This window comes from Eretmochelys imbricata, chromosome 18, assembly GCF_965152235.1.
Source record: "Eretmochelys imbricata isolate rEreImb1 chromosome 18, rEreImb1.hap1, whole genome shotgun sequence".
Taxonomy (NCBI): Eukaryota; Metazoa; Chordata; order Testudines; family Cheloniidae; genus Eretmochelys; species Eretmochelys imbricata.
Genome location: NC_135589.1, coordinates 1,144,355 through 1,170,749, shown reverse-complemented (window position 1 = coordinate 1,170,749; position 26,395 = coordinate 1,144,355). Strand labels below are relative to the sequence as shown.

Here is a 26,395-nt window from a genome sequence, read left to right as displayed (position 1 = left end):
CAGGTGGCTCAGCGATGTGACCTCCAGCTGGGCCACATCTGAGCTTGGGGCTAGAGGAATGAACTCAGCAGGTGAAAGGAGGTGGGTGAGCGCAAAGGGCGCCTGTACCACACACTCACCAGGGAGTTCCAGTACCAGCCTGGGCAGCACTGGGGAACAGGTTCTTTCCACATGCTGGGCATGTTTAACAAGGAAGCTGAGGACTAGAACGCCTCACTAGCAGCAACATTAGACAACAGAGGAACCTGCCAGGAGCAGTCACCAGCCCCAGGGAGAGTGACGGCAGTGCTCGAGTCAGGTCCACTCCAAGATCTGAGTCATGACGTCTGCCTCTCGGTTGCTTGCTGTGTGGCTGGCAGTTTGGTTCAAAACTCCTGGGGTCTGGCTGGTGCAGCTCCGAGATGAGTCTAATCCACAGGCTTCCTCGGAGCAACTGTCTGCTTTGATGAGTGTCTAAATGAGTATCCGATGAGCGTCTGATGGGGTCTAAATTAGCTGTTTCCACTCAAGAAAGAGATCTTGGAGTCACTGTGGATAGTTCTCTGAAAACATCCACTCAATGTGCAGCAGCAGTCAAAAAAGAGAACAGAATGTTGTGGGGGGAATCATGAAGAAGGGGAGAGAGAATAAGACAGAAAATATCATATTGCCTCTGTATAAATCCATGGTACATCCTCATCTTGAGTACTGCATGCAGATGTGGTCGCCCCATCTCAAAAAACATACACTGGAAAAGGTTCAGAAAAGGGCAACAGAAATGATGAGGGGTCTGGAATGGCTTCCATATGAGGAGAGATTAAAAAGACTGGGACTTTTCAGCTTGGAAAAGAGACGGCTAAGGGGGGATGTGATAGAGGCCTATGAAATCATGACTGGTGTAGAGAAAGTAGATAAGGAAGTGTTGTTTACTACTTCTCATAACACAAGAACTAGGGGTCACCAAATGAAATTAATAGGTAGCAGGTTTAAAACAAATAAAAGGAAGTATTTCTTCACACAATGCACAGTCAACTTGTGGAACTCCTTGCCAGAGGATGTTGTGAAAGCCAAGACCATAACAGGGTTCAAAAAAGAACTAGATAAATTCATGGAGGATAGGTCCATCAATGGCTATTAGCCAGGACGGGCAGGCAGGGATGGTGTCCCTAGCCTCTGTTTGGCAGAAGCTGGGAATGAGGGACAGGGGGTGGATCACTTGATGATTACCGGTTCTGTTCATTTCTTCTGGGGCACCTGGCACTGGCCACTGTCAGAAGACAGGATACTGGGCTAGATGGACCTTTGGTCTGACCCAGTGTGGCCATTCCTATGTTCTGCTGATGGCGCTGGATACGAGTGGGCAATTTATTAGCATTTGGCTCACACTGTGCACCACCATATTTCACTAGGGAAATGGCCCTTTTAAAACACAATGAAACTGTCATGGCTCAGATCCTCCCCAGGGGTGAGACCACAGTGCTGGTGCCTAGGGCTAGAAGGGAACATGTGATCGTCTAGTCCAGGGGTGGGGAACCTACAACCTGCAGGCCGGATCCAACCCCCTTCTTCATTTCATCTGGCCCACGGTAAGTCTCCGTGCTGTGGGCCAGAAGCCCTGAGCTTCAGCGCCCAAACACGGGGCTGGAGCCGTGAGTGCGAACTCACCCTGCTGCGGGAAGAAGCTGGGGTTGGCAGGCCATTAAAAGTCTGGTCAGCTCCCGGGAGCGGCTGGCCTGTCCCTGTGGCCCCTAGGTGCAGGGATGATCAGGGAAGGTCCGTGTGCTGCCCCCACCCCAGCACCAGCTCCGCAGCTCTCATTGGCTGGGAACCATGTCCAATGGGAGCTGCAGGGGTGGTGCCTGTGGGCTCCCTGGCTCCTCCACCTAGGGGCCCGACATGGAGGCCCCTTCTAGGAGCAGCATGGACCCAGGGCAGGCAGGGAGCCTGCCTTAGCCCCATAGTGCCACTGACTGGGAGCCACCTAAGGTAAGCGCCACCCGGCCAGAGCCCGCACCCCGAACCCCCTGCCCCAGGTTGGAACCCCCTCCCAAACCCTAACTCCCTCCCAGATCCCGTACCCCCACCCTCACCCGTGCCCCAGCCCTGAGCCCCTCCCAGAGCCTGAACCTCGTCCCGCACTCCAAACCTGTGCCCCAGCCTGGAGCCCCCTCCTGCACCCTGATCCTCTCCTTCCTGGCCCCACTCCGGAGCCTAGGGGAAGCCCTGAGCCTCTGCGCCCCCCCCCCCCCGCCCCCCGGCTGCACAGTATGTGGCCTGCAACTGATTTCCCTGTGGGTCAGTGGAAAGAATGTTCCCCGACCCGATCTAGTCTGACCTCCTGTGTGTCACAGGCCCTTAAATTTCACTGTCACCTGATACTGAGCCTCATAACTTGGGTTAGACTAAAACCTTTCAGCCCTCAGGAAACTAAACTGCTGTGACCCACTGGCAGAGCCCAGGAGAGAGCAAGAGGTCACCGGTCACAGAATCACAGAATACCAAGGCTGGAAGGGACCTCAGGAGGTCATCTAGTCCCACCCCCCACTCAAAGCAGGACCAATCCCCAACTAAATCATCCCAGCCAGGGCTTTGTCAAGCCGGGCCTTAAAAACCTCTAAGGAAGGAGATTCCACCGCCTCCCTCGGTAACGCAATGCTCAAGGCCCCAACAATTGCAGGAAATGAATTAGCTGAGACCTACCCAGCTGGTCCCAGTGGGTGATCTGCACCCCCATATTGCAGAGGAAGATGACCCCTCCCCCAGGGTGCTACCAATTTGACCCGGGAGGAAAGTCCTTTATGACCCTGAGACAGTGGAGGAACATGGGTTCGTACCAGCTGAGGATCCAAGCGCGGTGTGTGCTGAGGAAAGGTGCTGGGGTGAAGGCTGGGCACTCATTCTACAAACTGCCTGGCTGCAGATCAAGAGCCCCCAGGCACTCCCTGCCCCAGCCATTGTGCCTCATGAACAACCCTACGAACCAAGAGTGGAGGGCTCAGACTCTAGGGTCCATTCAGGTCCTAATTGCTGAGGATGCTTATGAAAATGGGGGCAGCTGAAGGGATGTGGATGCTACCTTTCTAGGGACTGCATTGACACCCCCAGCTCATTTCACCTGGGGTTCATCGGATGGGAATGAGTTTGGTAACAGTCTACAGCAGAGGTGGGCTAACCATGGCCTGTGGGCCACATTTGGCCTGTGGGACCATCCTGCCCAGCCCCTGAGCTCCTGGCCCAGGAGGCTTGCCCCATCCCCTCCCCCACTGTTCCACCTCCCCTGCATCCACACCACCGCGCAGACAGCGGGGCTGCGAGCTCCTGCCCTGGCAAGCGTGCAGTGGGGGGGGGTTGGGTAGGGGTCCCGGGGGGGCAGTCAGGGGACTGGGAGCAGGGGACAGTTAGGGGTGGGGGATCCCAGGGGCAGTCAGGGGACAGGGAGCAGGGGGCGGTTGGACGGGGCGGAGGTTCTGGTTTGGTCAGGGGTCAGGGTACAGGGGGTTGGATAGATCAGGGCAGTCCCAGGGGAACAGGGAGCAGAGGGGCTAGATAGGGGGTGGGGTCCTGGGGGGCAGTTTGGGGAGGGGGGTCCCAGGAGGGGGCAGTCAGGGGACAAGGAGCGGGGGGGTTGGATGGGTCGGGGGTTCTGAGGGGGCAGTCAGGGGGCGGGAAGTGGGAAAGGGCAAATAGGGGGTGGGGGGCCAAGCTGTCTGGGTGGCACAGCCTTCCCTACCTGGCCCTCCATACAGTTTCGCACCTTGATGTGGCCCTCAGGCCAAAAAGTTTGCCCACCCCTGGTCCACAATACCCAGTGGAACACATTCATGGCTACAGACAAGAAATGATGATGCTATAAGTCACGAATGCTTCTAGGGAGCCAGGTTTAGAACCTTGGACCTACAGCTCCAAAAATGCAGGCAGCTGACACTTGAACTAAAGGAGACTGGCTGTAATAGAGCCATCGTTAGTAGATCCATTATCCTTGCAGTGTGGGCTGACCAACCAATACATCACTAGGAGCGTGGTGAAGCACTGGAATGCATTACCTAGGGAGGTGGTGGAATCTCCTTTTTCGAGGTTTGTAAGGTCAGGCTTGACAAAGCCCTGGCTGGGATGATTTAGTTGAGGCTTGGTCCTGCTTTGAGCAGGGGGTTGGACTAGATGACCTCCTGAGGTCCCTTCCAACCCTGATATTCTCTGATTCTATGATTACACACAAAGGCCTGGTCTACACTACAGGGTTAGGTTGAATTTAGCTGCGTTAGGTCAATTTAAAAATGACTGTGTCCACACAACCAACTCCGTTCCGTCGACCTAAAGGGCTCTTAAAATCGACTTCTGTACTCCTCCCTGATGAGGGGAGTAGTGCTAAAATTGACCTTGCTGGGTCAAATTTGGGGTAGTGTGGATGCAAATTGACGGTATTGGCCTCCAGGAGCGATCCCAGAGTGCTCTATTGTGACAGCTCTGGACAGCACTTTGAACTCTGATGCACTAGCCAGGTACACAGGAAAAGCCCCGGGAACTTTTGAATTTCATTTCCTGTTTGGTCAGCGTGGCGAACTCAGCAGCACTCAGCAGCACAGGTGACCATGTAGTGCCTCCAGAATCGTAGAGCGTAGGCTGTTTCTACGCTCCCCCTGTCATCTTCGTCCCTGAGGTTATCCCAGATTAGAAGGCAAAAAAAATGCACTCGCAATGACATGTTTTCTGAGCTCATGCAGTCCTCCCCCACTGATAGGGCACAGCTTAATGCATGGAGGCATTCAATGGCAGAGGCCAGGAAAGAATTAAGTGAGCATGAAGAGTGGAGGCAGGATGCGATGCTGAGGTGAATGTGGGAGCAAACGGACATGATGAAGCATCTGTTGGAGCTGCAGGAAAGCCAACATGAGCATAGACTCCCGCTGCATCCACTGTATAACCGCCTCCCCTCCTCCCCATTTTACATATCCTCCTCACCCAGATGCCCAAGAACACGCGGGGACCTCCGGGCACCCAGCCACTCCACTCCAGAGGATGGCCCAAGCAACAGAAGGCTGTCACGTTTGATTTTTAATGTGGCTACAATAAGCAATGTGGCATTGTCCTTCCCTGCTCCCCCACCCCACCCGGGCAACCTTGTCCATTATCTCATTTTTTAAAAGATTAATAAAGAAACAATGCATGGTTTCAAAATAATAGTTACTTTATTTCAAAGCAGGAGGGTGGTTGGTTTACAGGGAATTAAAATCAACAAAGGGGGTGGGTTTGCATCAAGGAGAAACGCACACTACTGTCACACTGAAGCCTGACTAGTCATGAAACTGATTTTCAAAGCCTCTCTGATGCGCAGCACGCCTTGCTGTGCTCTTCTAATCACCCTGGTGTCTGGCTGCTCAAAATCGGATGCCAGGCGATTTGATTCAACCTTCCACCCCACCATAAATGTCTCCCCCTTATTCTCGCAGATATTATGGAGCACACAGCAAGCAGCAATAACAATGGGAATGTTGGTTGCGCTGAGGTCTGACCTAGTCAGCAAACAGCATCAGTGAGCTTTTAAACATCCAAAGGCACATTCGACCACCAGTCTGCATTTACTCAGCCTATAGTTGACCTACTCCTTACTACTGTCCAGGCTTCATGAGCCATGGGAGCAAGGGACAGGCTGGGGTAGGTGTGACCACGCAGTGCTGCCGGCTGGGAAAGCAACCTGAGGCAGAAGCCTCCAGCTCGCATGATATTTTAGGCAGGACTGAATCCCCATAAGATGAAAGTTAAAGAAGAGAATGACCTGGAGTTGCTGGCTCCCATTTGGTGCTCTAAGAGGAGGATAGCTATGTCTGTCCAAGAGCCTCTGATCGACCTCACTGAGGTCTGCCAGGAGTATCCAGGAGATGTACATCGGCTATCAGTCCTACTGCACCATCTGCCGCGAATGCAAGGAGCTGCTGCTGTGTAGCAATGCAGTACCACATCTGCCAGCAGCACCCAGGAGATGTACAGTGACGGTGAGCTGAGCGGGTTCCATGCTTGCTGTGGTATGGCATCTGCATGGGTAACCCAGGAAAAAAGGCACGAAACGATTGTCTGCCATTGTTTTCATGGAGGAAGGGAGGGAGGAGGGCCTGACGACATGTACCCCAAACCACCCGCAACAATGTTTTTCCCCCATCAGGCATTGGGAGCTTAACCCAGAATTCCAATGGGCAGCAGAGACTTCGGGAACTGTGGGATAGCTACCCATCATGCACTGCTCTGTAAGTTGATACTAGCCACGGTAGTGAGGATTCACTCCGCCGACTTAATGCGCTTAGTGTGGACATACGCAATTGACTGTATAAAATCAGTTTCTAAAAATCGACTTCTATAAAATCAACCTAATTTTGTAGTGTAGACAAGGCCAAAGTCAAGATGCTGCAATCCTTAATCCTGAATGGGGTGTTGACTCTGAAACCTAGCGGTGTCAGTTTACATGCCAACATTTTTAACTTCTTCTTGCCAATCATTTTAGCAGAACCATCCAGCTGATGTGCTTATCTATTGAGAACACTGGTCTAAGTGACAAACTTATTTGACCAAGCCCCCATTCTTTGCACTTGTTTACACTCCACCCCACCCAAGTACATATACTGCCACCCAGCTCTGAAGGCAGAGAGGAGAGCAGCGGCTGCTGGCTGGGCACCCAGCTCTGAAGGCAGAGAGGAGAGCAGTGGCTGCTGGCTGGGCACCCAGCTCTGAAGGCAGAGAGGAGAGCAGCGGCTGCTGGCTGGGCACCCAGCTCTGAAGGCAGCATTGTGCGAGCAGTAGCACAGAAGAAAGGGTGGCAATGTGAAAAGCAATATTCATCAGTATCACTTTTCACAGCAGACTTAGTCCCCATTGCCACCTTTACTTCCGTGCTGCCCCCCCCTCCCACCCGGCTGACAGCAGAACCCCGCTGACAGCAGAACCCCGCTGCCTCCTGGTGAGGAATTGAGGCGGGGAGGGGAAGTAGAGCCTGAGCCTGGGTGGTGGGGTTCCAGCTGTCTCCTTTATCCCCACCTCCCTGGTGTGCACATTCCTTCTGCACGAGCCCAGCCACCCGGGGCTGAGAGCCAGAGCACTTAAAAAAAAAAAAGGCACACAACTCATGCCTCCCTTGCCACGTTCCCACGCCTACCTTGCCAAGCCCACCCCCTGGTTTGAGAATCGCTGATTTAGATGGAATGACAGATACTAGGGCAGTTTCTTGCTCTCTGCTTGAAAGAATCATCCCCTCTTAGCCCTCCCCAAATCTTTGACCACCACAGCTCTAACCTGAACCCTTCTCATCCCCAATCCCAGTCCTTCCAACATCACATGCACTAGCCGTTCCAGCTGCCTAACGTGCTTGCAGTCAAGACCAGCCCTGCCCCCCCACCCCCCCGCCGAGCCCATTGGCCTGTGGCCCTGCCGATCTCATGCCAGGCTGGTACTAGGATGGGAGACCAAGAAAACTTGAGGTTGCTGCGGAGACATAGGTGATGATTCAGTAGAGGGCACTCTTCCCTTTCAGTTAGCATTGGGTCGCTGCCCTTTGCTTATAGCTTCCAAGGCCAGGAGGGACCCTTGTGCCCATCTAGTGTGACCCCAGATAGCCCCGGCCAGAGACCTGCCCACAGTAATCCCTAGGGCAGAGCTTTGAGAATGGTCAGGGATGGAGAATCCATCATGACCCCGGTGAATTGGTCCATTGGTTAATTATTGTCACTGGTAAAAATGTCCACCTTAGTCTGAATGTGTCTAACTTCAGCTACCAGCCACTGGGTCGGGTCAGACCTGTCACTGCCAGACTGACGAGCCCCTTATGAAATATTTGTTCCCCACATAAGTACTTACAGGCTGGGATCAAGTCACCCCCGAACCTTCTTTTTGTTAGGGTAAATGGATGGAGCTCCGTGAGTCAGTCACTGGTTTTCTAACCCTTTAATCATTCCCCTGGCTCTTCTCTGACCCCCTCCAGTTTATCAGCATCCTCCTTGAGCTGTGGCACCAGGACTGGAGCCAGGATGCCAGCAGCAGGTGCCCCAGTGCCAAGCAGAGAGGAAAATGTCATACTAGACATTCCCCTGTTTAGGCGTCCATGGATTGCTTTAGCCCCTTTTAGCCACAGCATCACACTGGCAGCTCATGTTCAGCTGATCATCCCCCATGATCACAGGCACCGGAAGGACTGCAAGAGTGCGGGACTAAGCTCCCCTCAATGGCCTGACCCCCTAAATCCCCAAACCCCTCCCCTACAATGGCTTGGCCCTTCCAGATCCCCAGACCTGTCCCAACAGCCTGTATAAGAGACCGGATGCTGGTATGTGGCTCAGTGCAAAGCGGGACCTTGGTGCCAACCAACTGGGCCAGGTCATTGCATGCTCCCTCCCAGCCAGGTTTTAAAGGGCTGGGGAGACAATGGCCATTTGGGTGCTGGAACCTTTGCAGAAGTTGAGGGGCCAAGGTCAAAGTGGTGGAGGAATTAATACTTAAATATCCCACAGAGAGCACATACGTTTCTTTTATTAAAAAGTGGGAGGCCATGGCCCACTGTCCCGCCCTCCGCCCCGGTTCCGGCACTGGTGACCATGACCCCAGATTATTTTCAGAGTCACTGCTGCCCGGGATCAAGCCTCCATTCTCTAAGTGTGACCGGCATTCTTTGTTGCTAGATATAGGCATTTATGTTCAGCCCTGTTAAAGTGCCTGCAGAACCAAAGCACTGAGCACTTGGTATCAAAGATCCCACGGGACTATTCACATAAACTGGATCGTTATTGCCGGTGTCCTGGACACACTGCAGGTGGCAGTAGTAACTACGTTCTTCCTACCTACATTCCTTCAGTTTAATTGGAGGTGGTGTTCTCCTTCCCTGCCTCTCCTAAAATGTTGTGCAGTTTTGTCAAGAGAGGCTGCTGCGTTCCTCCCCAGAGGGGGTGAAAGGGATCCTGTGTATACCTGTATAAAGCACTGTCGGATGTACTGCGATAACCTGCTGCTATTTCTGACGTGGTATCACGACGCACACGGGCTATATGTGATACCTTGAGTCACTGCAGTTCCTGTGGCTTTGTTCTCTGGCTCCATCTGTCACAAGCAGCACCAGACTAGCCAGGGGACCTGTGTTTCCCTTTCATTTGTGCCAGTGAAACACATTGGCTCTGGTCGCCATGTCTCGCAGGCAGGAAGTTCATTCCTGCAGCCTGCTAATTGCTATAATTACCCTCACCTGGCTAATAGCACACAACTACTGCCGGCCACTTCCCTTAAAGAGACTGTAATCCAAACAGCTGCTGCCTCTGATTCGAAGTATTCGGAATGACTTATGTTGCAGGGGTGCCCAGAGGTCCCTGCCAAGAGCCAAGGCTCCTTTTGCTGGGCTGTCCCTGCCCCACAGGGCTTCCAATCCACACAGACAGGGGGTAGGAGCAGTGTGGGGATGGGACTTGGGGATGGGACTTCCAGTGACAGCTGGAAATGAAACCCCAGGGCTGTGATGTCTGCCCAGGGGATTCTCTGTTGTGGCTGCTGGATCCACACTGCATCAGAAACTGGGTCTTGTGGATTCAGTTTCCAGGCCCGCGCTTGAGTGTCCACAGTGCATTGTAAAGCTGGGCTTACAACAGCAGGACACGGGTCTGAGCCATGTGAATGCATCCACACTGCACTGTGCAGACCTTCTGACTCCGGGTTGCGGCTCGAGCTGTGACCACACTGCGCAAAGGCAGGACTTGGACCCAAGTCGCAGCAGGACTTGGGCTCTGACCCTGTGAGTCCCCCTGGCTCTCGCTTCCTGAGTTAGACAGATTTGTGTGTGGACGAGAGGGGGTTTGGCACAAGCCGCAGTCTGAGCCCTGGTTTACAGCACAGTGTAGCTGGGTCACTCTCTGGCTGTCCGGCCCACACACCCAGCCTGTGCTGCCTTGTCACCCCATCGGGAAGCCCTGTCTGGACTCCACACGCGTGGGCGGGCTGGCTGCCTGCACGTCAGGCGCGATTCAAGCAAGCTGCCGAGAGGGGAAAGAGATTTTTGTTTCGTTTGGTGAGACCCCCGTCACTTCCAGGCTGGGTCGTGGCTGCCAAGCCTTGAGCAGATGCCAGAGTCAACAGAGTGGAGCTCCCCTGGCAGAGCAAACACCGCTGGATCCTGAGCTAAGCAGAGACACGGGGTAGCATGAGTCATCACTGATGCTCCGGGCAGCTGGGGACAACAAGGTGGGGCAGGGCCAGCCTGGCTCTTACAATCCCAGCCACAGAAAGGCTCCGACAAGCCCTCGCGTACTGCTGCTTGTGTCAGCCACGCCAGCATGGGACAGGCCACCGTTGGGTGTCATGGGCGGAGGCTGAGTGCAGACCTCAGATCTGAAAGCACGAGTCCCTACAGCTGGAGCTGGCGGCCCAGCTCGCCTAGCAGGTGCCAGTAGCAAAAGCATAAGCCACTGCGTGTGGTGCACTTGAGGAGGCCGAGAGCTGCCCTGGCGCCTAGGATGCACCTCCTGTTGCTATAGCACCTGCCACCAGAGGATCCCAGAGCACTTTGCAATCGGTCCCTTTACCTGAGAGGGGAAACTGAGGCACAGAAGGCTGCATGTCACCCACGTCAGCGGAGAGCTGAGATGATGACCTTGGGCTCCTAGCTCTAAGACTCTGGCAGGGGCACTAGAGCATCCTAACTCTCGAGGGGCGGGGCCTGGCTCTGGATCAGTGGGGTGGGACGGGTGAGGGAACACTGGTGGCTGGCTGACCTAGTGCAGTGGCTTTCAAACTTTTTTTCTGGTGACCCAGTTGAAGAAAATTGTTAATGCCCGCGACCCAACGGAGCTGAGGATGAGGGGTTTAGGGTTTGGGAGGGGGTCAGGGTTGGGGTGTGGGGGTGAGGGCTGTGGGGTGGGGCCGGGAATGAGTGGTTCAGGGTGTGGGAGGGGGCTCTGGGCTGGGGCTGGGGATTGGGGTGTGGGGATGGGGCACGGGATTACCTTGGGTGGCTCCCAGTCAGCGACACAGTGAGGATGCTAAGGCAGGCTCCCTGCCTGTCCTGCCACCGCAGACCACGCTGCACCCTGGAAGCAGCCAGCAGCAGGTCCAGCTCCTAGGTGGAGAAACACAAGTGGCTCCATGTGACTCTCCCCCACAGGCACTGCCCTCCCCTCCCAGTTCCCATTGGCTGGGAACCAGCCAATGGGAGTGCGGAGCCAGTCCTTGGGGTGGGGGCAGTGCACGGAGCCCCGTGGTCCCCCCGCCTAGGCACTGGACCTGCTGCTGGCCACTTTCGGGGCATAGCACGGTGTCAGAACAGGTAGGGACAAGCCTGCTTTAGCCGGGCAGCACTGCTGATGGGACCTTTAATGGCCCGGTCGGCAGTGCTGACCAGAGCTGCCGCGACCCAGTGCCTTCCATTCCACGACCCAGTACTGGGTCACGACCCGCAGTCTGAAAACCACTGGCCTAGTGGGTGCTGCTCCCCGGTGCCGAGGGCTGTGTGTAAAAGCAGCCTTAGTCTGCTATTCACATGACACCTGAGCAGTAATACTGAGAAAGTTGCCGCCCTCCTGCCCCGTGACGCAGCAGGGAGTGGGGCGGATTTGACCTGGGAATGTTGCAGGGGAGTTTCATTGGGGATGGGAGACTTCTCTTGAGGGAAGATACCTGAGCCTGTAACCTGAGCCAGGAGGAGGTTTGGGGCAGGGTGACACCTTCTGCCTGGGAAACTGGACAAAGGCTGGAGGAGGAGCTGGGGGGAGGCTGGGGGAGATGCTTGGAGGGGTTTCCAGTTTTGGGGAATTGGCTGGGGAAGAGGAGGGAGCCCCAAGGCTGGGGTCTAATCTCCCTGTCCCCCAGAAGGGCCTGACTAAGGGATCCTGTTTATGCCTGCAAGCTCTGGTTTGAACTGTGTTCCTGTCGTCTCTAATAAACCTTCTATTCTACTGACTGGCTGAGAGTCATGGTGAACCGCAGGAAGTGGGGGTGCAGGGCCCTGACTCCCCCTCACTCCGTGACAGTTGGTGGCACAGGTGGGATCTACTGCACCCTGTGGACGGCGCTTTCTGCAGTAAGTGACTGGGGAGTAGTAAATGAAGGGGAATTGACAGGGACCAGGCGTGCTGAAGATTCAGAGAGGAGTGGTTTCGGGGGGCGGAGGAGCTACGCTTATCCCCTGGGAGTGTGTGACCAGTGAGAAGGACTGTTGCAATAACAGGGTCCCCTTGGGCACTACGGTGAGAAGTCTCAGTGGTGGAGGAGTCTGCGGCTTGACCCTGGGAGGGAGGTGGTGACCTGGAGAAGGGCTGGAACCCTAGGGGTTCCTCCTGGAAACTGTGGGGAGTTGCGAGCACACAGGCCTGCAAGTGGCCAGCTGGAAGATGTATAATAAGCACCTTAAGAGCAACCTGGTGGAGCTGTGCAGGCAGAGGGGGCTGCGCATTGGGAGGCTCACCAAAGAACAGCTGATTGCCCAGCTGGAGGAGGAAGATCACTCAGAGGAACCGATCTCTGTCTCTGAGGGAAGCAGCCTGGCAGATGCAAGGCAGGCCCCAGTGCCTGACCTGGCTGGGAGGGGTCAGACTGCTACTGAGGGCATCCTGAGACCCCTCCTACCTATGCCTAGGGGAGGGGCTGGGAGGAGCCCTGCTAATACCGAGGGCACCCTAACCCCTGCAGCAGGGGATCCTCCTGGTGGAGCTCCCCACCCTGGAGCTGAGGCGGCTGGAATGGGAGAGGGAGATAAAACTGGTTTAGGTTGGATATTAGGAAAAACTTTTTCACTAGGAGGGCGGTGAAGCACTGGAATACGTTACCTAGGGAGGTGGTGGAATCTCCTTCCTTTGAGGTTTTTAAGGTCAGGCTTGACTAAGCCCTTGCTGGGATGATTTAGTTGGGGATTGGTCCTGCTTTGAGCAGGGGGTTGGACTAGATGACTTCTTGAAGTCCCTTCCAACCCTGATATTCTCTGATTCTCTGAGAGAGCTGGAAGATTGAGAGAAGGAGCGAGAGGACCGTGAAAGGCAGCATCAGCATGAGCTGGAGGAGTGGGAAAAGCAGTGGCAGCATGAGCTGGAGTTGGCCAAGCTGAGGAGCAGCGAGGCTCCGGCTGCAGTGAGTGATGGGGGAACCAGGATGGCATGGAACTTAGATAAGTGCATCCTGACCCATCGTAAGGAAGGGGAGGACATAAATGAATTCCTGATAGCCTTTGAGATAGCCAGTGAGTTGCACCAGGTTGCTCCTGCAGGCAGGTTCCAGTTTCTCACCCCCTTACTGGACCCCAAAGCCGTGGCGATGTACAGCCGAATGGAAGGGGCGGAGAAAAGGGACTATGAACTATTCAAAAAGGCCCTGCTACACAAGTTTGGGCTGACTCCCGAGATGTATCAGGAAAGGTTCCAGAATCAGTATAAAACCCCTGAGGTCACATATTTGGAACTGGTAACCCGCATGGAGGGATAAGCCCTCAAGTGGGCAGATGGGGCCCAGATGAAGGAGGACCTGGTTAAACTGATGGTACTGGAGCAACTGTATGAGTGGTGCCCATCCGACCTGAGGCTATGGTTGGAGGACAAGAAGCCAGAGAACCCGCGACACGCGGGGCAGCTGGCTGATGAGTTTGTGAACAGCCGGTCAGGGATTGCAGGGAGGAGTCCCAAAGGATCAGGCCCACCCTGATGCAGTGAGAGCATCACCATGGGACCTCCCAAAGGGGGAACACATAGAACCCCCTCCAAAGGGGAACATCCGGCATCAGGACCAACCGACCGGCTCGATGGGACCAACGGGACATGAGAGGCCACATATGGACCCAGTGCCCCAGGCTCAAGGACAGACTGAGCAGACCGAACCCACACAGAGTTAACTGGGTAGGGACCCAGCCGGATGAGGGGCAGCCTTCCCAGACAAGGGGGGCTGGCAGCTTACCAACTGCTCAGGGGGAGGAGGGCCCCAGACCAGCTCATCTGGAGGGCTGGATGCTCCGGACTTAGGGTTCTCAGTTTACAAAGTGGGTGCAGGGCTGTCCCTGCAGAGCAAGTGCCTTGTTCCCCTGGAGGTGGCTAGGAGGAAGGTCAATGGATACTGGAACACGGGTGATGCTGGCCCGGTCAGAGGTTGTGGCCCCAGATTGGGTGGTGCCCAATGTCACAGAGTCCCTGGGTGATGCTCTGGAACTGCTCCCCATGAAGCCAGTCAGGACTCTGGGGAAGTCTCCTTTCTGTGAGCAGCCAGTCTTCAGGACACACAGCTCACACAACTTCCATCTTCCTGGGTCTGACCTTGGAGCATTCAGCATCCTCTGCCCCTCCGTGCGCTTCCCACAGCAAGTCCACCCAGGCAGGGTCCTGGGGAAGCCAGAGGGTCCTGCCCCCCAACTCCGCAGTCAGACGTGACTCTCAGCCAGACAGTAAAACAGAGGTTTATTAAACGACAGGATCATGGTCTAAAACAGAGCTTGTAGGTGCAGAGAACAGGACCCCTCAGCTGGGTCCATTTTGGGGGGCAGTGAGCCAGACAACCACTTCTGCACTTCACTCCATGTCCCAGCCAGCCCAAACTGAAAACTCCCTCCAGCCCCACCTCCCCTGGGCTTTGTCCCTTTCCTGGGCCAGGAGGTCACCGGATTCCTTTGTTCTCCAACCCTTTAGCTCTCACCTTGCAGGGGGGAAGGGCCAGGCTATCAGTTGCCAGGAAACAGGGTGTCGGCCATTCTCTGTGTCCAGACTCCTGCACACACCTGCCCTCTAGGGTTCTGCAATGATCATACACCCTTACCCCACCCCCTAGATACTTAAGAACAGCCTAGGGGAAACTGAGGCACCCCCACACTATTCAGAGGAAACATTAAGAACAGTCCCACTTTGTCACACCCAACACCTACCTGACCCTGATGGGTGTGAGCAGGACCCCATTCAAACTAAGCATGGTGAGGGTACATCTGAAATGGGGGGCCAAGGAGGGCCCCGAAGACATGGGGGTGTACCACCATTTGCCCATTGAGGTTTTGATGGGGGTGACCTGGAGGACTGGCCGAGCAATCCCCAGGGCACCCTGGTTGTGACCCATAGCCAGAGCCAGCAAGGGGCACTATGCCCTGACTTTGGGGAGGGTACCTTGCCAGAGGCACAGGACCCCACCCCGGTGGGGAGGGAGCGCCCAGGGACACAGCTGAGAAAGGCTGCGGTCTCAGACCCAGCCAGCGAGAGGAGCAGGTCCCCATCCCTTCCCCAACCGCTGAGTTCCAGGCAAAGTTACAGAAAGATCCCTTCTTGAGGAACCTAAGGGACCTGGCCGACCTCAGTGCAGCACAGACCATGGGGAGAGGTTGCCAGGAGAGGCTCCTGTGGGAGAAGGGGTTCCTGTACCGAGAATGGGCTCCCCCAGGGGAAGTGGAGTCCTGTGGGATCAGGAGGCAGCTGGTGGTCCCCCAGAAGTATCGCCGCAAGCTCCTGTACCTGGCCCATGACATCCCCCTCGCAGGGCACCAGGGAATCCGGCGCACCCGGCAGAGGTTGCTACAGAACTTTTACTGGCCCAGGGTCTTTACCACGGTCCAGCAGTATTGCCGATCCTGTGACCCCTGTCAGAGGGTGGGGAAGGCCTGGGACAAGGGGAAAGCAGCTTTGAGACCTTTGCCCATCATAGAGGAGCCTTTCCAGGAGGTGGCTATGAACATAGTGGGACCTCTCAGCAAGACGACCCGGTCGGGGAAGAAATACATTCTGGTGGTGGCAGATTTTGCCACCTGCTACCCCGAGGCCATGCTCTTAGCTTCAATCGAAGCAGACACCGTGGCAGATGCGCTCCTGACCATTTTCAGCCGAGTGGGGTTCCCCAAGGAAGTCTTGACAGACCAAGGGTCCAACTTCATGTCGGCCCTGCTCCAGTGCTTGTGGGAGAAACGTGGGGTCCGGGACAGCTGGGCCTCCGCATATCACCCCCAGTCCAATGGGCTGGTGGAGAGGTTCAATGGGATGCTAAAGATGATGCTGAAAACCTTTATGAACCAGCACCCGCAGGATTGGGACAAGTACTTACCTCACCTGTTATTCGCGTACAGGGAGGTGCCCCAGGAGTCTACCGGATTTTCGCCTTTCGAACTGTTATATGGCAGGAGGGTGAGGGGCCCCCTGGACCTGATGAGAGACGAATGGGAGGGGAAGGCCACTCCCGATGGAGAGTCAGTGGTGGAGTATGTCCTGATCTTCCGAGAGAGACTGGCTGAACTCATGGGCCTGGCCAGGGAGAATCTGGCCAGAGCCCAGGGGAAGGAGAAGGTCTGGTATGACCTCACGGCGCAGGCCCGTGCCTATGCCACTGGGGATCAGGTGATAGTTCTCGTCCCCGTGAGAAAAAACAAACTACAGGCCTCCTGGGAGGGCCCTTTTAAGGTTGTCAAGCAATTAAATGAGGTAAACTATGTGGTGGAGCTGTCAAACCGGGCGCACCACCTCCGGGTGTACCGTGTGAATATGATGAAGCCATATTATGACAGAGGGAATGTGGTGCTGGCCATGTGTGGACATTGGGAGGAGCAGGGAGATGACCCTCTAGTAGATCTATTCCCTGAGACAGGAGCTGGCTCCTCCCAGGAAACAATTCCCCTCTCTGATCGGCTAACCCCTGCCCAGCAAGCTGAGGTCAGGGGGGTGCTGCATCCGTACCGACAGCTGTTTTCCAACCAGCCTGGAGGCACTAATCTGACTGTCCACCGGGTGCAGACAGTGTCGCACCCGCCGATAAGATGCTCCCCCTTCCGAGTCACAGGGAAAACTGCTCAGGACCTGGAAAGAGAGGTCAATGACATGCTGGCTTTGGGGGTGATCCAGCCATCTGCCAGCCCTTGGGCCTCGCCGGTGGTGCTGGTCCCCAAAAGGGACGGGTTGATCCGGTTCTGTGTGGACTATCAGAAGCTCAGTGCCATCACTGTATCTGATGCCTACCCCATGCCCAGGCCGGACGAGCTCCTAGACAAGCTGGGAGGAGCTCGGTACCTTACCACCATGGACCTTACAAAGGGCTACTGGCAAGTGCTGCTGGATGCAGATGCCCGGCTGAAATCGGCCTTTATCACCCCTCTGGGGCTCTATGAGTTCCTGACCCTGCCTTTCGGCCTCAAGGGAGCGCCGGTCACCTTTCCGTGTCTGGTGGATCAGCTACTGAGGGGGATGGAGAGTTTTGCCATGGCATATATTGATGACATCTGTGTCTTTAGCCAGACCTGGGAGGACCATGTGTCCCAGGTTAGGCAAGTGCTGGACCGACTCCAGGGGGCTGGGCTGACTGTAAAAGCGGAGAAGTGCAAGGTGGGGATGGCGGAAGTATCTTACCTGGGCCACCGCGTGGGGAGTGGCTGCCTAAAGCCGGAACCAGCCAAGGTGGAGGTGATCAGAGAATGGCCTGCTCCCCACACCAAAAAGCAGGCTCAGGTCTTTATTGAGATGGCAGGACGCTATCGGAGATTCATGCCCCACTTTAGAGCCATAGCCGCTCCCATCACTGGGCTATGCAAGAAGGGGAAGCCAGACAAGGTGGTCTGGACCAAGCAGTGCCAGAAGGTTCTCTGTGAGCTGAAGGAGGCTCTGGTCAGTGGCCCAGTTCTGGCAAACCCAGACTTTGACAAGCCCTTTGTGGTGTTCACTGACGCCTCAGACACGGGGCTGGGTGCGGTATTAATGCAGGAGGATGAAAAGGGGGCGAGACACCCCATCGTGTAGTTGGACAAGAAGTTGCTACCCTGAGAGCAGAACTACGCGGCCATCGAGAAGGAGTGCCTGGCTAAGAAACTAGAGCCCTATCTCTTTGGGCGACACTTCACTGTGTACACCGAGCAGTCTCCCCTGACCTGGCTACACCAGTTGAAAGGAGCCAACGCCAAGCTCCTGAGATGGAGCCTGCTCCTGCAGGATTATGAGAAGGACGTGGTTCTTGCGAAGGGAACTGCCAACATGATAGCGGATGAATTGTCCCGGAGAGGGAGCCCTGAATACTGGTCAGAGTGACCCCACTCAGTTCAGTCTCAAAGGGGGGAGAGATGTGATGCAGTAGGGAGTGGAGCGGATTTGACCTGGGAATGTTGCAGGGGTTTCATTGGGGATGGAAGACTTCCCTTGAGGGAAGATACCAGAGCCTCATCCTGAGTCAGGAGGGAGGTTAATCATAGAATCATAAAATATCAGGGTTGGAAGGGACCTCAGGAGGTTCTAGTCCAACCCCCTGCTCAAAGCAGGACCAATCCCCGACTAAATCATCCCAGCCAGGGCTTTGTCAAGCCTGACCTTAAAAACCTCAAAGGAAGAAGATTCCACCACCTCCCTAGGTTGGGGCAGGGTGACACTTTCTGCCTCGGAAACTGGACAAAGGCTGGAGGAGGAGCTGGGGGGAGGCTGGGTGAGACGGTTGGAGGGGTTTCCAGTTTTGGGAAGTTGGCTGGGAAAGAGGAGGGAGCCCCAAGGCTTGGGACTAATCTCCCTGTCCTCCAGAAGGGCCTGACTAAGGGATCCTGTTTATGCCTACAGCCTCTGGGTTGAACTGTGTTCCTGTCGTCTCTCATAAACCTTCTACTGGCTGGCTGGGAGTCATGGTGAATTGCAGGAAGTGGGGGTGCAGGGCCCTGACTCCCTGTCACACCGTGACACCCCCTCAATTCCTCGGGCAGTATTTGAGGATGCAGGGCCAGGGCTCAGCGGAGAGCTTGGCATGGGCTGAGCTGTGCTGCCATCTGTTACAGTGCAGGTCCGGGAGCTGGCAGGAGCAGTCTGAGTTTTCACACACCCAGGCACCAGGGGTGCAGCATGGGAGACCCCTGGCCATCCAGGTGATCTGCAACCAACTCCCTGGCTCCTCTGCACAGCCTGGGGCAGGCTAGAGCAGCGAGACCTGCCCCTTGGCATGGCTCCCTTCTGCACCTGCCGCCACGCCCATAAGGTACACATGGAGCCGAGTGCAGTGAATCGCAGAACCGGGAGAGCCAGCACTCACCTCCATGTCTCCTGGAATCCCGGGGCTGAGGGGGCAGGGGCTGGCTGCCCCACAAGAGCTCAGAGCAGCCAGGGCTTGTGTGGTGCTTGGGGAAGTGCCCCAGGAGAGCCCGAGCCCATCAGGATGGCTCGGCCACAGCCCTTCTCCTCTGGTGTGCCAGGGCTGTGCAGGAGGAACTTGGCCGAGTACAGCTGGAACGTGAGTCTGGCGCAAGGGCAGCATCTCGGGCACGCAGCGGCATCAGCATCGGGGACCCTGGGGCCTCCAGCAGCCTCTGCCTGTCCTGGCTGGGTTTTCTCGGGTGGTGCCTACCAGTGACCCCGACCCTTGCCACTGGCCCAGAGGAGCATGCTGCGGCAGGTCTGCAGGCCAGGGCGACAGAACGGCAGGAGGGGATGCAAAAAGCGGGTGGACGGGGCTGGGATGCGGGGGAGGCAGTGAGAAGAGCTGGCCTGGAGGGGGATTGGGTGGGTGGGAGGAGCCCCCAAACCAACGAGGGCGTCCTTTCCAGTCTAAAGAAAAGGAGTACTTGTGGCACCTTAGAGACTAACCAATTTATTTGAGCATGAGCTTTCGTGAGCTACAGCTCACTTCATCAGATACATACCGTGGAAACTGCAGCAGACTTTATATACACACAGAGAATATGAAACAATACCTCCTCCCACCCCACTGTCCTGCTGGTAATAGCTTATCTAAAGTGATCATCAGGTTGGGCCATTTCCAGCACAAATCCAGGTTTTCTCACCCTCCACCCCCCCACACAAATTCACTCACTTTGGATGGGCTATCACCAGCAGGAGAGTGAATTTGTGTGGGGGGGTGGAGGGTGAGAAAACCTGGATTTGTGCTGGAAATGGCCTAACCTGATGATCACTTTAGATAAGCTATTACCAGCAGGACAGTGGGGTGGGAGGGGGTATTGTTTCATATTCTCTGTGTGTATATAAAGTCTGCTGCAGTTTCCACGGTATGCATCCGATGAAGTGAGCTGTAGCTCAGGAAAGCTCATGCTCAAATAAATTGGTTAGTCTCTAAGGTGCCACAAGTACTCCTTTTCTTTTTGCGAATACAGACTAACACGGCTGTTACTCTGAAACCTTTCCAGTCTAGCTGTTCCATATGAAGTTCAGGGCTCTGTGTTCCAGCCCTTTTGCCTGCTCCAGCTGGGAGCCGCTGAGCACTCAAGGGGCTCTGAGCCGCTGCCAAGACAAGTAATTAAGGGCTATTGCTTGTGTTCGAAGGGAAAGTGGTTAACCCTGCACGCCTGGGGGTGAGCAGGGGCCCACACCGTGTGTGTCCAGGAGTGCGTGTGAACGAGTTCTCAGGGGTGCACATGGGGTGGGGGTGTGCGCAGTGTGGCTGTAGGTGTTTGCATGTGGGTGTTTGAGGAGGGTGTCTGTGTGCACATGCACATTGGCAGGTGTGTCTATGTTCAGGAGTGTGTCTAGGTGCACAAGGGCGTTTATGGGAGGGAGGGGAGGTTGTGTCTCTGTGTGTGTCTCTCTCTCCCTGTGTGTGTGGATTCCTGTACGGGGCCATGTTCCTGTGTACACAGCTGTATCGCAACACAAGTGAGTGTACGTCTGTAGCTACGTATCCGCTGGGGGGCTAACCCTGCACGTGGGTATCTCAGTAATTGATGGGGGGGCCTCACCCGTCTAGCAGCTCTGTCCTTTGGCGAGCGAGCTCCTACTGCCCCCACCCCCTGCTAGTGCCCAAAGAGCAGGGCACATTGCGGCTCTCCATGTAACGTGTCTCGGGAAATCCAGCCCATTGTATCCGAGCACAATCAATGGCTCAGTCAACTCCCACCTGGGACAGGCCAGAACTGCCCCAACCCTGCAGGCTGAGGGGCACATGGGCTAAAAGGACAGCTCTCATCCCCTTTGGGACAAAGGCTGACTGGCTTGAGCAGGGAGTGTTACCCCTGGGTCACATAGCCAGCGTGATTCACTGACTGCCCCGAGATCAGACTCAGCTGGGGAGGGAGTACCCCGGCTGTGGGGGTGCCAGCAGAGGCCTGAGGCCAGCGCAGTTAGTGAGGGCAGTGGTGGGGCAGATGTGGGGAGTGAAGGGGACAGGGGCTGGCATCTGGCTGGAATTCAGGCTGTCTCTGAGTCTCATCAGACCTACCCCTAAAGTCCTCCCGCTATCCTAGCCTGCCCCATCTGAGGCTGATGGGGGCAGCCTGGCTATCTCATGCAGGGCACTGATGGCTGACCTATGGCAATGGGGGCTCTAGGCCTGCTGGGATTGCAGACCAGGGTCAGTGTTCCCTCTAATTTTTGACAGGCCGTGTGCGCAAAAAAATTCTTCTGTGCAAAATGTTGAGTTTCTGTGCAAATTTTTGTGTGCGCGGTGTTTTGCTGTGTGCGCAGGGTTTAGGATCTGTGTGCTCACGCACACGCACACAGCTCAGAGGGAACAGTGGTCTCGGCCCTTCGTGCTGATGCAGGCTGCTTTCTCTCTCTTGCAGACCTCAGAGTTGTTTGAGATGATCGAAAAGATGCAGGTGAGTCGCCTCCCTAGAGCTGGGCCCGTGGCTGGCTGAGCAGAGCGGAAGGAAGGAAGGAAGGTGCAATACATACTAGGAGGCATGGGTGGGGGGCCCACGTGGGCTCTGGTGAGCCAGCCAAGAAGTGGAGGCTGGTTTGGGAGAGCAATTACCATCTCAGCCCAGAGATCTCCCCCACACGCCACCCCCAGCTGGGATGAGAGATCCGTCAGGGCCCCTGTGTCAGGCCCTGTGTCCCCTGGGAGAGCCCAGGGCAGGAGCAGCCCTTGGGGCTCAGGGATCGGAGGAGGCCGGACAGGTTGTCAACTCGTATTATTCAGCGGAGGCTGTCACTGTGGCTGGAGCCTGAAGAGCTTTAACTGAGTTTTTCAGTGTTTTGCTGCAGCTGGTTCAATACATTCCTGGAGGGGACGGGGCATGAATAGGGTCTCCTCTGATGCAGCAGGTTGAGCAGAGCCGGGGAGATGGGGGTGCTGCAAAACCCATGGTGCTTTCTGGAAAGACCCTTTGCACTGGGCTCCCGTCTCTCAGGAGCCGTATAGGGTTCCCAGTCACTGCTCGGCCACCGGCCCCCCTTGCTTTTCCTGCCTCGACCTGCCAACGCCCTCACTGCTGACCAGCAACCCCCTCAGCCCTTCCAGTTCTGGGGAACCCTACACACATCTCTGCCGACCCCCTCAGTGCTGACCCGCAGCCCCCTCAGCTATTCCAGTTCTAGGGACCCCCCTCAGTACTGACCCACAGCCCCCTCAGCTATTCCAGTTCTGGGGACCCCCCTATACACAGCTCTGCCAACCCCCCTCAGTACTGACCCACAGCCCCCTCAGCTATTCCAGTTCTGGGGACTCCCCTATACACAGCTCTGCTGACACCCCTCAGTGCTGACCCGCACCCCGTCAGCTATTCCAGTTCTGGGGACCCCCCTATACACAGCTCTGCCGACACCCCTCAGTGCTGACCCACAGCCCCCTCAGCTATTCCAGTTCTGGGGACCCCCCTGCACACAGCTCTGCCGACACCCCTCAGTGCTGACTCACAGCCCCCTCAGCCCTTCCAGTTCTGGGGACCCCCCTATACACAGCTCTGCCGACCCCCTCAGTGCTGACCCGCAGTACCCTCAGCTATTCCAGTTCTGGGGACCCCCCTATACACAGCTCTGCCGACACCCCTCAGTGCCGACCCACAGCCCCTCAGCTATTCCAGTTCTGGGGACCCCCCGGCACACAGCTCTGCCGACACCCCTCAGTGCCGACCCACAGCCCCCTCAGCCCTTCCAGTTCTGGTGACCCCCCTACACACACCTCTGCCGACCCCCTCAGGGCTGACTCACAGCCCCCTCAGCTATTGCAGTTCTGGGTCCCCCTACACACAGCTCTGCTGACCCCCCTCAGGGCTGACCCACAGCCCCCTCAGCTATTCCAGTTCTGGGGACCCCCCTATAAACAGCTCTGCCGACCCCCTCAGGGCTGACCCACAGCCCCTCAGCTATTGCAGTTCTGGGTCCCCCTACACACAGCTCTGCTGACCCCCCTCAGTGCTGACCCGCAGCCCCTCAGCTATTGCAGTTCTGGGGACCCCCCTACACACAGCTCTGCCGACCCCCTCAGGGCTGACCCGCAGCCCCTCAGCCCTTCCAGTTCTGGTGACCCCCCTACACACACCTCTGCCGACCCCCTCAGGGCTGACTCACAGCCCCCTCAGCTATTGCAGTTCTGGGTCCCCCTACACACAGCTCTGCTGACCCCCCTCAGGGCTGACCCACAGCCCCCTCAGCTATTCCAGTTCTGGGGACCCCCCTATAAACAGCTCTGCCGACCCCCTCAGGGCTGACCCACAGCCCCTCAGCTATTGCAGTTCTGGGTCCCCCTATACACAGCTCTGCTGACCCCCCTCAATGCTGACCCGCAGCCCCTCAGCTATGGCAGTTCTGGGGACCCCCCTACACACAGCTCTGCCGACCCCCCTCAGGGCTGACCCACAACCCCCTCAGCTATTCCAGTTCTGCGTAGGCTGCTGGCAGTGGCTAAGTCGTCTAGCGGAAGCGTCTGCAGGAGCGGGGCCCAGACTGGGAACCGGGCTCTGCCCAGCGGGTTCAGCACGCGAAGCCAAGCTCTCCAAGTGAGCAGAGCTGAATGGCTTCCTGGGGCTTTGTAGCCTGGACTTGTCCCTGTCCTGAAGCGCTGCACGGACACACGGCAGCATGGAGAGCCTTGCAGAGCCGGCACAGCTGCAGGGACAGCCGGCGTCCCGCCCCAGCTGTGAGTTCATGCCCCGCTCGCAGAGCGCTCCTGCCAGGCACTGCCACAGGTAGACACAACCCCCGAGTCCCACCCACAGCCATCGACTCAGAGGAGGCACGGAGCGGGGACAGCCATGCGGCTGTGACCCACAGCTGCCTGCAGATCTGTGCCAAGCAGGAAGCAGCCCCCACCCGCAAAGCAAACACACACTCTGGTGCTAGGGCCCACGCTCAGGGCCAGCCACTGACTCCCTCTTCCTTGTTGTCTCTCGCAGGGAAGCAGAATGGATGAACAGCGATGCTCCTTCCCACCCCCTCTCAAGGTAGGCCCCAGAGGATGCTGCATGGGGGCAGGGGCATTGGATCTCCCTCCCCCCAGCACATTTGGGGTTACCCACTTATGCTGGGATGCCCTCTGCAGTGTCGGATGGGGCCTGCGCTTTGCACCATGCGGCGCGCTGGGGGCTGCAGCCAGCTCTGACGCCCCTCGCGCTCCCTACCGAGCACGAGCTGCAGCTCAGCACCCACAACCAGAGGGGCTCTGACGAGAGGCAGAGAAACCGATGTGCCCCCGGCTCTGAGGGCTGCTCAGCAGGAGCTGTACAGGGTTCCCAGCCACTGCACGGCCACCGGCCCTCCTTGCTTTTCCGCCTCGGCCTGCCGACCCCTCAGTGTGACCCGCACCCCGCAGCTATTGCAGTTCTGTGGTCCCCTCTGTACACCGCTCTGCCGACACCCCTCAGTGCTGACCCGCACCCCCTGTCACGGGGTCCCTGGGCGATGCTCTGGAGCTGCTCCCTATGAAGCCGGGCAGGACTCTGGGGGAGCCTCCTCTCTGGGAGCAGCCTGTCTGCAGGACACACAGCTCACCCGGCTTCCCCCTTCCTGGGTCTGACCTCAGAGCATTCAGCATCCTCTGCCCCTCCATGCGCTCTGCCCCTCACAGCGAGTCCTGGGAAAGCTAGAGGGTCCGCATACACCCTTATCCCACCACCTAGATACTTAAGAACTGCATATGGGAAACTGAGGCACCACCACAATATTCAGAGAAAACATTAAGAACAGTCCCACTTTGTCACACCCCCTCAGCTATTGCAGTTCTGGGATCCCCCTACACACAGCTCTGCTGACCCCCTCAGTGCTGACCCGCAGCTCCCTCAGCTATTCCAGTTCTGGGGACCCCCCTATACACAGCTCTGCCAACACCCCTCAGTGTGACCCGCACCCCCTCAGCTATTCCAGTTCTAGGGACCCCCTACACACAGCTCTGCCGACCCCCCTCAGTGTGACCCGCACCCCCTCAGCTATTCCAGTTCTGGGGACCCCCTACACACAGCTCTGCCGACCCCCCTCAGTGTGACCCGCACCCCCTTAGCTATTCCAGTTCTGGGGACCCCCTACACACAGCTCTGCCGACCCCCCTCAGTGTGACCCACACTCCCTCAGCTATTGCAGTTCTGGGTCCCCCTACACACAGCTCTGCCGACACCCCTCAGTGTGACCCGCAGCCCCTCAGCTATTCCAGTTCTGGGGACCCCCTACACACAGCTCTGCCGACCCCCTCAGTGCTGACCCACAGCCCCCTCAGCTATTCCAGTTCTGGGTCCCCCTACACACAGCTCTGCCGACCCCCCTCAGTGCTGACCCACAGCCTCCTCAGCTATTCCAGTTCTGTGTCCCCCTACACACAGCTCTGCCGACAGCCCTCAGTGCCGACCCACACTCCCTCAGCTATTGCAGTTCTGGGTCCCCCTACACACAGCTCTGCCGACCCCCCTCAGTGTGACCCGCACCCCCTCAGCTATTCCAGTTCTGGGGTCCCCCTACACACAGCTCTGCCGACCCCCGCAGTGTGACCCGCACTCCCTCAGTTATTGCAGTTCTGGGTCCCCCTACGCACAGCTCTGCCGACCCCCTCAGTGTGACCCGCACCCCCTCAGCTATTCCAGTTCTGGGGACCCCTTACACACAGCTCTGCCGACCCCCGCAGTGTGACCCGCAGCCTCCACAGAGAAGCTGTCAGCTGTTCTGCAGCGTAGTTTGTGGGGAAACACAGCGGTGGGAAGGTGGGAAGCGGAATGAGACTATCTGACTCATTCTCCTGGTCGCCTTAGGCAGGATTTGAACCCCGATCTCCAGAGGTGACAAGCTAATGCCTTCAGAGGGCAGCTCCAGCTGGGATGGGCGTCCGCAAGAGCCATCACCTTTTCCCAGGGGGCTGGCTGTAGCGTGTCCACCCTGTCTGCGGCAGCTGTGCAGGAAGCCAGTGGCCGCGGAGACGTCCCTGCTGGGCTGTTGGCAGGAGAAGGGACCGTTGATTGACAGAGCCAGCAGAGACAACAAGCAGTGGGCCAGCACCGTTCATTGGCCTGACGGCTTGCCACCCACAAGGGCGCTCGTCAGTGTCGCTGCTGATCTGAATGTTAACCTTTAACGGTGTCCAGGGGGTCACGGGATAGCCTCTGACCAGTCACCTCTCTGGCTTTGTTCCTCGATCGCCTCTGCAGGGGGCTGGCGCCTAGTGGGCCTGGTGGGTCCTGCCTGCCCCATCAGGGATATTTGCTCCCCTTTCCAGTGCCTGCCAGGCCCCTTGTGCAGCACCCCGGTCTACAGTGAGGCGTCCCATTACTGGGCAGCACTGCGGCTCCCCTGGGGCAGAGACCTGTCTACACTACAGCTTCCACTACCAGTGCACACCCCAAAGTGCACTG

At 56.9% G+C, this 26,395-nt stretch overlaps 1 protein-coding gene across 1 annotated transcript in view; it reads left to right on the top strand.

The window, feature by feature from the left end:
- The window catches only part of RAP1GAP (RAP1 GTPase activating protein), a 98,027-nt gene that overhangs the window by 11,198 nt on the left and 60,434 nt on the right, over positions 1-26,395 (top strand). Inside the window, 2 exon segments of the mRNA XM_077837107.1 lie at positions 21,407-21,442; positions 23,960-24,007. Of these exon segments, the coding sequence (XP_077693233.1) occupies positions 21,425-21,442; positions 23,960-24,007 (66 nt within the window). The 5' untranslated portion in view covers positions 21,407-21,424.